At 43.4% G+C, this 11,618-nt stretch overlaps 1 protein-coding gene across 1 annotated transcript; it reads left to right on the top strand.

The window, feature by feature from the left end:
• The first annotated feature begins 360 nt into the window (after window positions 1-360).
• On the top strand, window positions 361-2,294 carry LOC101284271 (negative elongation factor D-like). The gene has a single exon (XM_033404358.2). The coding sequence runs from the start codon at window positions 561-563 to the stop codon at window positions 2,292-2,294; it is 1,734 nt and encodes a 577-aa protein (XP_033260249.1). The 5' UTR covers window positions 361-560.
• The last annotated feature ends 9,324 nt before the right edge of the window (window positions 2,295-11,618 follow it).

Raw genomic sequence — 11,618 nt, 5'->3', positions numbered from 1 at the left:
GTTAAATGAATAAATATGTAGCAGGAAAAAAATTAATAAAATCAAGAAAGAGAAAATTCTAACTTGAATGGAAGATTCAATGAATGAAGAGGCATAGCAATAGCATATAAAAATACAAGGCATTTGATCTCAGTCACTAATTTTGAGTCAAAATTTGTTTCAGAATTATTGCTTTTGATCTCTTGAGTGCCAAAGGTTAAAGGGACATGTGATTAGATTTTGACAGAATATATTAGTTGTCTGGAGAAAGTATAGTTTTTCCTAATTTTTAAAAAGAGTAATAATTTTATCTGAGTATACATGCAGCATGTGATCATTATAGAGAAGCATCTCAACTGGCCAATGAAATCACCTCTGGGACATAGGACTCAAATTACAACAAAAGTAGACAGTAGAACTGTCCTCCTATTATCTACGCAGGAAAATGCATATTCCTATCAAGAAAGATCAGTTTTAAGTACTAAAGCTTTGAAAAGAAGGGGGAACAGATCATAATCCTGTTTCTCTTCCTAAACAGGCAGCCAGGGTAGAGGACGGCGAGGGCCCTGACGGGCGTCAGCATGGACCTGGACCAGGTCGACTTCGGGAGCGCGGCAGAGTTGGGCGGCCAGCAGGAGGGGGGCGATGCACAGGGAGAAGAGGACGCCCAGGTCCAGCAAGAATGCCTGCAGAAATTTTCTACCAGGGATTATATCATGGAACCCTCCATCTTTAACACTCTGATGAGGTATTTTCAGGCAGGAGGGTCTCCGGAGGAGGTGATCCGGCTCTTATCAGACAACTACACAGCTGTGGCCCAGACAGTCAACTTGCTGGCCCAGTGGCTCATTCAGACAGGGGTTGAACCAGTGCAGGTTCAGCAAACAGTGGAAAACCACTTGAAGACTTTATTGATGAAACAGTTCGACCCCCGCAAAGCAGATTCTATCTTTACTGAAGAAGGAGAGACCCCCGTTTGGCTTGAACAAATGATTGCACATTCCACGTGGAGAGATCTTGTTTACCAACTGACTGAAGCGCACCCAGACTGTTTGATGCTGAACTTCACGGTCAAGCTGATTTCCGATGCAGGATACCACGGGGAGATCACTGGCGTGGCGGCAGCCTGCCAGCAGTTGGAAGTGTTTTCTAGAGTTCTCTGTACCTCTCTGGCTACACTTTTGGATGGAGGAGAAGATAACCTTGCAGAAAATCTCCCTCAGTTTGCTAAGATGGTGTGCCACGGGGAGCACACGTACGTGGTGGCCCAGGTCCTGATGTCCGTGCTGGCCCAGGAAGGGCAGGGGGGCTGGGCCGTGCGCAGGATTGCACAGGAGGTGCAGCGCTTCGCCCAGGAGAGAGGCCGCGATGCCAGTCGGATCTCTCTCGCACTGGGCACAGCTGCCTCCTACCCCCGGCTGTGTCAGGCCCTTGGGGCGATGTTGTCCAAGGGGGCCCTGAATCCGGCCGACGTCACTGTCCTTTTCAACCTGTTTACCAGCGTGGACCCGCCTCCAGTTGAACTCATCCGGGTGCCGGCCTTCCTGGACCTCTTCATGGACTCACTCTTTAAACCAGGGGCCAGGATCAACCCGGACCACAAGCCCAAGTACATCCATATCTTGGCATATGCAGTGAGCGTGGTGGAGACCTGGAAGGACAGGCGTGTGAGCGTCAATCAGGGCGAGCTGAAGTCAACGGCCAAAGCTGTTGAAACTGTTCACAGTTTGTGTTGCGCTGAGAACAAAGGGGCTTCTGAACTTGTGGCCGAGCTGAGCACCCTCTATAAGTGCATCAGGTTTCCAGTGGTGGCCATGGGTGTGCTCAAGTGGGTGCATTGGAGCGTATCAGAGCCGAAGTACTTCCAGCTGCAGACCCACTGCACCCCCGTGCACCTGGCGCTGCTGGACCACATCAGCACCTGCCACCAGCTCCTGCACCCCCAGGTCCTGCAGCTGCTGGTGAAGCTCTTGGAGACGCAGCATTCCCAGCTGGACGCGATGGAGCAGCTCAAGCTGAAGAAGACTCTCCTGGACAGGCTGGTGCACCTGCTGAGCCAAGGCTACGCACTCCCCGTGGTCACTTACATCCGCAGGTGTCTGGAGAAGGGGGACACCGACATTTCCCTCATTCGCTACTTTGTGACCGAGGTGCTGGATGTGATCGCACCTCCCTACACCTCTGACTTTGTGCAGCTTTTCCTCCCCATCCTGGAAAACGACAGCATCGCTGGCACCATTAAAACGGAAGGTGAACAGCACCCTGTGACGGAGTTTATAGCTCACTGCCGGTCTCACTTCATGCTGGTGGACTGATACAGAGCATCCTCCAGAGCTGGAGCAGAACATTCCAGGAGACCCACTGCGGAAAAGCCCTTTCCAGAAGCTATCGATGAAGAGGCCCAGTCAGCATCCTGGCAAGGGGCTCTGGAGGGAGGAGGTGGAGAACTTTTGTAAAAAGGAAAATGTTAGCAATGCAAGTGGAGAACTACAATTAGGAACAGTCCCCTTTCCTTGTAAATCCAGGGCTACCCTAAAATCCTGTTTTCGGTATTCATTTCCCCCAATATTGGAACTAGGTTCCCATTATCCTTCATGATGTAGCCAACGGGCAGCCCCAGGGTGGTGGAAATTCAGAAAATGGGGCACTTAGATGAACTATTTGCAAAGTTGACTTAAGTTTTCTCACAAGACCTGAACAGTCAGTTCGTATTGCTGTGAATGCTTTCATTCTCCAAGAACAGATAAAAGCCTTTCTGTGGGTGAAACATGTAGATCCCAGTGTTATGTTGTTCTCGTAAATTAGACACTCATCCTCAAAATAAATAACTAAAAATTTTCAAGGCATATGAAATAGCTGCCGTCACCCCAGAGTCAAGAGGCAGGATTAAGCCTAAGTCCGTCACCAGCGTGAGGGATTTTCCTACGTGCGTAACTGAGCACACACCACTGAACCCACACAGGCAAGTCTAAGTGTGAGACAGGCTGGGACCTGGGACCCTTTGCTGCAGGGCTCGCACCTGGACACACCTCTCCTCCAGCAACAAAATACAAAGAAACTATAAGGGGCTAAAAATCACTGCATGCGTGTATCGTTGGGGCAAATTATGGACAACAAGATACAAAAAGACCGAAACCCCAACTGCCACTTCTGAAGAGCTGGGAGCAAAAACAGGGTGTCCGGAGCAAAAGCGGGGTACTGCGCATGCCCCCTGCACTCACCACCACCAAAGGGGCGGGCATACCCCTAAAGCAGCCCTCGGGCCTGACCCCTGGACACACCTCTACCTTCGCCCCATAGAAGGAACCATCTCGCCCCCTTGGGGAGCAAGCCAGTGAGCAGGGGAAACTTGTTCTCACTCCCTCCTGCTGCAGCAGGGGCCCCCATAAAGCCTTGCCTGAATTTCTTGTCAGGCTTATTATCAATTTCTATTGATTAAGGAAACCAAGAACCCCAGTCGGTAACAAGGGCAGGTGAACAAAGACTTTCAAGGAAATATTTACTGTCTCTATTGTGAATTATCAGGAGACAATTACTCTATTTGATACTCGGAGAGATCTAGATGATGGGCAACAATGATACATTGAAATTAGAGTCATTGTAACCAATCCAGTGCTGGACAGTGGTCATCGAAATTTTGTAATAAACATATTCTTGGTACTTTATATTATTTATTTATTTATTTTGCTGTAAGCATGTTACTTGGTAACATTTTTATTATAAATAACACTTATTATACTTGGAACTTCAATAACTTTAATGTCCTTTTTTTCCAATCAGAGACTTTCTAGAAAATAGAAAATTCAGTCATTTATTTATAAGAGCTTTTGAATGTGTTTCTATAACAATAAACTATATTTTCAGGACTTTTCTTAGGTAAAACTGTCTGGTGCTGAGAAGTTTATCTCTGAAATTCAAGCAGAGCATCTGGGAGAGAAGACCTAGAGAAACACAACCATGGACCTATGTCAACAAGGGCTGGAAGCTGGTGACAACGTCACAAAGTCAGAAAGTTGGAGTCAGGGTGAATTAAGCAGAAATCAAATAATAAGCAAACTCATTGCCTCTTATCTTAGACACTATTCTTACACCTATAACCAAATCACAGAAACTCATTACTAATTCACTTTTAATTTTTAGGCCACACAGGCACATCTAGTTCACCGAATAACTGGATTCCCCTGAACTACAATGCAAATCAATCTTCGGAGGATGGCATCAAAGACCTGAGCTTGGAAGAAATCATGAATTCAATACTACAAATTTTAGCCCAAGAGGCACAATATATGGACCATCTGCTACATCTTCAGGGCACAAAGAGACATGAAAAAGGCTTCCTAAACAACTCAGATGCTTCTCAGTCTGCAGGTATTCCATGGAATTATTAATATGATACTTTTCACTAATGTATTTAAACATGCACTGCTATTGCATGAGGGTCAAAGAACATGGAAATATACAGCATAAAATGCAAAAGTCACACTCCCCCTTCATCAGACATTTTATTTCATTCCCCTTTTGTAACCACAGTCACACTGTATGAGTGTCATTCAAACTCTCCTTCCATACCTGCACAATCATTTAAGTACATAATTTTTACATACACAAGATTATAATTTTGAAAACTTGAAATCTGTATAGAATTCTTAAAGTAGGTATAAAATACTTAGGCAATCTTCCAGTGATGAACAATAGGTTAAAAAAAGTAACATTAACTGTAATGTTACAATAAACATACCTTTCCATACAATTTTAACATCGGTGTGATTTTCACAATTCATATGCATGAACCATCTTATACCTATAGTTTTTTTTTTGCGGTACATGGGCCTCTCATTGCTGTGGCCTCTCCCGTTGCGGAGCACAGGCTCCGGACATGCAGGCTCAGCGGCCATGGCTCACGGGCCTAGCCACTCCGCGGCATATGGGATCTTCCCGGACTGGGGCATGAACCCGCGTCCCCTGCATCGGCAGGCAGACTCTCAACCACTGCGCCACCAGGGAAGCCCATACCTATAGTTTTTGAACTTTCTGAAATGTGCTGACCTTCACCCACTATGGCTAAGATCAGACCTTGTTATCTGGTGTATTTCACACCAGAAATCTCAAACTCCAAATCCCTTTCCTTAACTTTTTTCTCTTCATTCAGCAGTTTCATACTGTCCTTCCACAGCTTCAATGCACCTTACAGAGAACTTGTGATTTGATGCCTCAACTTTCTTCTATCTAGCAGCATCCTGCCGGCCTCATTCAGCTCCTTAATGCCTGGATCATGTGGTTAATAACCTGAATTACCATCTTACCACAGTTGTCTTGCCCTTTTGCCTTCCACACACCTGACAAAGTCTCAGTCTTTCAGGAGTCTCAAAATGCCCCTGTCACAAGGCAGTTGAATGTCTGTTGGTAAAAATCAGCTTAAAAAATCACAGACAGGGCTTCCCTGGTGGTGCAGTGGTTGAGAGTCCGTCTGCCGATGCGGGGGACACGGGTTTGTGCCCGGGTCCAGGAAGATCCCACATGCCGCGGAGCGGCTGGGCCCGTGAGCCATGGCCGCTGAGCCTGTGCGTCCGGAGCCTGTGTCCCGCAACGGGAGAGTTCCACAGCAGTGAAAGGCCCGCGTACAGCAAAAAAAAAAAAAAAAAAATCACAGACAGTGCGCCACAACTACTGAAGCCCACGCCCTAGACCTGTGCTCCACAGCAAGAGAAGCCACAGCAATGAGAAGCCCATGCACTGCAACAAAGAGTAGCCCCCGCTCGCCACAACTAGAGAAAACCTGCGCACAGGAATGAAAACCCAAGGCAGCCATACATTAATTAAATTTTAAATTTTTTTTAAAAATCACAGACAATACAGAGAAAATAGGGCTTTCTGGTTGTCTGTATTGATGCCTCAGGAATGGGAGAGGGTCAAATGAGGTCAGGGTTTCTATTGTACGTATAAATTGGTTATTTAGAAGAGTACTTTTGCAGTTTATATGAAAGGCTCGATCAAGGTTATGAATACATTATTCTTCCATCCCTTGGTTTTTAATCCCATCTTACATCCTTTTATCAACTTATGCCTTCAATTCAGGCTTCACCAAGGCATTTCTACTCATTCTTTCCTCTCAGTCTACAAATATATTCAAGTCTCTCTGGTCCTAAGAACAAAAACTCCTTGTCTTGCCTTGCCTGCTACCCTAACTCCTTGTATTCTCATATGACCTTCTTTTCCTTTTCACCTTTTTGTTCTTTAAATATATAAGTAAGACACTCCTTGTGGGGGGAAAAACACGAAGGTAGAGAAAACTCACCTGTGTGCATGTCATCCAGCTATAATCCCATTAAAGTTTGGTTGCATTTCCTTCTAGGCTACTTTTGGTGAATATTTCAAACAACTTACATACATAGTCTACGTATAATTTGTTTCTTTTCTTTCAAATAAACTACAAATGTGGGACATTTTCAAATCATATAGTGCTTAAGACATCTTTATGGCTGCATAATGTATCACCTATAAATGCATATTTTTAACCTTTGTTTAAATCTCGATGGGAATTACTGAGTTCAAGAATAAATTGTTTAAAATTATTTTTCATGTAGCATTATAGAAAGGGTTTAAAAATTTGTCCTCTAACTAGTAATAGATGAAATCAGTCTTTTGTTTACTCTGTTATAATTTTAATAATCATTGACAATAACAGCCAAACTTCTTAAAAGATCTTCCACCAAATGTTTCCAACAATTAGGCGATAGGTACTTGTCTGGTTGCATCAAAATCACCTGAGAGGGGCCTCGTTCCTTCCAAGATGGCCCACACTCTGTCTATGGAGTGTGTATCTCCCTGAATAAACCTTCTTTCACTCTACTATGTCTTGCTCTTGAATTCTTGCCTGCACAAAGCCAAGAACCCACCCTTGGTGGCCATCCCAGGGACGCAGACATGACTTGGGATGTGACCATCCTCTCGCACCCCACTCTCTTTCCTGAAACATCTTTTCTGGCACCCAGTGCGGGGCCTCCAAGGCCATAATCTCGATCCGCCTACTGGGCTGTGGCTCCCCTCTGAAGGGTGGCTGGGACTTACCCTGAGCCACGTAGATTCGAGTAGCCCGCTAAGTGGCAGCTGACGTCGCCTGCAGGATCTGCCAGGATCTGGCAGTTCTCTGGCCGTGAAGAAGCGCACTGAGGCCAAGGCATTTCCCCCTCAGTCTTTCTCATTCTCCTATTGCTCTATCTCTCTGGACTTGAAAAGATCCACGCAGACGACCACCAAACATCCAAATTAAGACTGCGCGGCAAGTAATTGACAACTTGGTTGGGTCTAAAAGAACTCCTGCCAGGGGGCTTATCTGGTGGTGCAGTGGTCGAGAATCTGCCTGCCAATGCAGGGGACATGGGTTCGAGCCCTGGTCTGGGAGGATCTCACATGCCGCGGAGCGGCTGGGCCCGTGAGCCATGGCCGCTGAGCCTGCGCGTCTGGAGCCTGTGCTCTGCAACAGGAGAGGCCGCGATAGTGAGAGGCCCGCGGACCGCGATGAACAGTGGCCCCCGCTTGCCGCAACTAGAGAAAGCCCTCGCAGAGAAACGAAGACCCAGCATAGCCAAAAATAAAAAAAATAAAATAAATTAAAAAAAAAAAATCAAAAAAAAAAAAAAAAATCACCTGAGAGGGTATTCCCTGGTGGTCCAGTGGTTAGGATTCTGCGTTTTCACTGCTGAGGGCCCAGGAACTAAGATCCCTGCAAGCCGTAGGCGTGGCCCCCAAAAAATCACCCCAACTGAGTATGACGTGCAACAAAGTTGGGGAGCACCAGGTGACATTTACAATCCCTTATTTCTCTTATCCCATTTACTCCAATCCACTGAAGACCGATGTTGACTGCACTTTTGTTCTGAAATTGCAGTGGCACAGACGCTCATTGACTTTCACGTTGTCAAATCCACTGGACTCCTCCGTCCTTAACTTTGCAGCTCACTACCTCGAATATTCCCACTCCAACAATTCTTCAATCCTCCTCTCACCTTCCATTCCCCATGACACAAGTTTATATTCCATGCTCTCCTAACAGGACAATCATTTCCTTCCTTAGAGCTCCTTTTCATACTCACCTTGCAAAGCCACCACTCTCTAGATCCTCCATTCATTTCATATTGCACCTGAGCAGCTGAAAAGCACAGCCACACTGGTTGGTCTCATTTCAAATTTATGATCATAATGCTCAAGTGAACTCTCACTACTACACTACAAACCTACTATATTTCCCCAATCCATTCATTGTTCCATTCTCCTAGACACTGTCACCCCTTTTTTCTATCCTCCAACCACCAGCATCTCTTCCCTTTCTTCACTAGTGGCTAACGACCCTTTTAAAATCCTTTATAGAATAGAAGCAAAGAGAGGAAAAACTCATTCTCCCAGCACCAATTATACCAACCTACCCACGTGTGTACCTGAATATCCTGCCTGCTTAAAGCAACCCCCCTCCCTTCCAGCTACTGCACATTTCTTGGCTTCACAGACCTCACATGACTTGATTTCTCAGTGTCATTGGAAAAACTGATGATTGCTTCTTTCTTGACATATTTTTTTCACTTACTTCTAGGAACCACTCTCTCCTAATTTGTTTCTTACTTCATTGCCCACACCTTGGACCTCCTTAATCCTTCTCCTTCTTTCTCCAAGTCTATGGCTGGAGAAAGCCATAGACTCCTCCCTGGCTCTCTCTCTCTCTTTTTTTTTTTTTTTGGCCGTGTGGCATGGCATGCAAGATCTTAGTTCCCCGACCCGCGCCTCCTGCAGTGGAAGCGTGGAGTCTTTTTTTCTTTGTTTGTTTTCGTTTTCTATTTGCAGTACGCAGGGCTCTCACTGTTGTGGCCTCTCCCGTTGCGGAGCACAGGCTCCAGACGCGCAGGCTCAGTGGCCATGGCTCACGGGTCCAGCCGCTCCGCGGCATGTGGGATCTTCCTGGACCGGGGCACGAACCCATGCCCCCTGCATCGGCAGGCGGACTCTCAACCACTGCGCCACCAGGGAAGCCCAAGGAAGTGTGGAGTCTTAACCACCGTACCGCCAGGGAAGTCCCTGGCTCTCTTCTTACCATGCACTCACACCTATGATTTTGGCTCTAAATACTACACATGAAAAGGAGGGAATAAAACTATCCTTATTTTCAGATGATTGTTTACTGGAAGACCAAAAGAATCACTAGAAAAACTACTACAAAATATTTTTAAATTCAGTAAGTATAATAAAAAAAAATTCAGTAAGTAAAAAGGATAAAATTATTATTCAATTATTATTCCCTATATACAAAAAACTAGTTTGGTAAAACATTAAAAGCGTTCACTTTTAGACCAAGAATAATTCATAGCTCCCCATTATTCCCACTTCTAGTTAACACTGTACTGGAGATCTTAGCAAGTACAATAATACAAGAAAAATAAATACAAGGTATAAGAATTCAGAAAGGAAGAAATATTGTTCTTATTAAGTTATGAGCACTTCTTATTTAAGGATCTTCAACCTCTGTCATACATGTTGCAAATCCTTTTTCCAGTCTATTATTTATCTTCTGACCTTTGCCATACAAAAATTCTGAATTCTTCTGTAGTCAAATCTTTCAATCTTTTCCATTATGAATTCTGAGTTTCTGTTTTGAAGGAAAAAGTTACTTCTACCTGTTTCAAATGTTTTTTTTTAAAATACTTTTATTGTTTTATAGATTGTATGTTGAATATAAACCCATCCAGAATTTAGTGTCTCACTGAGATTTTTTTTTCAGATGGTTTTCCAAGTATGTTAGTATCATTTTGGAAATAAATCATTTTTCCACTTTGGATTGTCTAGTAGGAAGTAGATAAATCAAAATTAAAACACATTAATAGGAACTTCCCTGGAGGTCCAGCAGGCAAGACTCCACGCTTCCACTGCAGGGGGCACAGGTTCAATCCCTGGTTCGGGAACTAAGATCCCACCTCCTGCTTGGTATGGCCAAGATAAAAGAAGTAAACAAATATATTACAAAAATAAGATCTTGGCATTTACGGTGTGCATTCTATTTTTCCCTACGGTTTTTTAAAATTGAGGTATAAGTAACATACATTAGTTTCAAGTGTACAACATAATGATTCAATATTTCTATATATTGCAAAATAATCACCATAATAAGTCTAGTTAACGTCCGTCACCATACATTTCCCTGATGATTAGTGATGTTGAGCATCTTTTCATGTACATGTTGATCATCTGTTCTTCTTTGGAAAAAATTTCTATTCAGAACCTCTGCCATTTTTAAATTAGATTGTTTGGTTTTTTGCTATTGAGATGTATGAGTTCTTTATATTTTTTTGGATAATAACCCCTTATCAGTTACATGATTGCAAATATTTTCTCCTGTTTAGTAGGTTGCCTTTTCATCTTGTTGATGATTTTCTTTGCTGTGCTGAATGAAGCTTTTTAGTTTGATATAGTTCCATTTGTTTACTTTTGTTTTTGTTGCCTTTGCCTTTTGGTGTCAAATCCAAAAAGTCATCTCCATGACTGATGTCAGGGAGATTACTGCCCATGTTTTCTTCTAGGAGTCTTATTGTTTCAGATCTTAAGAGTCCAGTCCTTAATCCATTTTGGGTTGATTTTTGTGTATAGTATAAGATGGCGGTCCAGTTTCATTCTTCTGCATGTAGCTATCCAGTTTTCCTAACACCATTTATTGAAGAGACTGTCCCTTCCCCATTGTATATTCTTGACTCCTTTGTCAAAAATTAATTGGCATAAATTAATTAATATATGCATGGGTATATTTCTGGGCTCTCTACTCAGTTCCACTAATCCGTTTTTATGCCAATACCATACTGATTTGATTACTTCTACAATTTGACCTTCACTTCTACTTAATGGTTTTCTGCATTGTTATATTTTTCTATATAATATGCACCTTGCAGATACCTCAAATCCCATGTAAAAGAAAAATGGTTGATAAATCTCTCTCCCTGAATATACATATTTCATTGTTACTCTACTTCCTACAACATAAAATTTAATCTTTTTTTCTGATGTAACCTGCAGCCTGCAAAGGGTGTAAATTTGCCTATTTAGGGCGCTGAGGACATTGGAGAAACAAATGGAGACTTCGGGCATGAGATGTGGGGGATATTTCAAAAGATAAAATTTGAGTCCCAAAAGTAAAAAGGAAGTTGTAAGGTAGGTGAAAAGATCTGGAAAAAAATGTTAGTGTGGTGAGTGAGATGGGCTAGGGACAGATCTCGAAGGTTCTTTTATGGCCTGTTAAAGGGTTTAAATTTAATCTGTAAGTAATGGGTGGCAGACATTAAAAAGTTCAAGTAGGAGAGTGATAGGCTTAGATAGACATTTTAGATCTATTACTCTAATATCCATATAGAGGATGAATTTGAGATAAAAGTGGAAGACAAAGATAAACTAGAAGGCTCTTAAGTAGTCCAGTAACAATATGATTAGGGCCCCCTTAAAAAAACAGAAGTCAGTAGCAGGAGGATGATAATAATAATAATGAGTAGTGAAGGGTAGAAGAATATGCCACTCCAAAATAAGGCTTGGAGAGTTTAGGACATGTCACCCCAAAACATGCTGCTTTGCCATTTTGGTTTTAAGCTGAAGCCACTTAAAAAGCAACAAAT

The sequence above is a fragment of the Orcinus orca genome, chromosome 11 (assembly GCF_937001465.1).
Source record: "Orcinus orca chromosome 11, mOrcOrc1.1, whole genome shotgun sequence".
Taxonomy (NCBI): domain Eukaryota; kingdom Metazoa; phylum Chordata; class Mammalia; order Artiodactyla; family Delphinidae; genus Orcinus; species Orcinus orca.
Note: the sequence above shows the minus strand (reverse complement) of the source record. Positions and strands in the feature narration are given on the sequence as shown.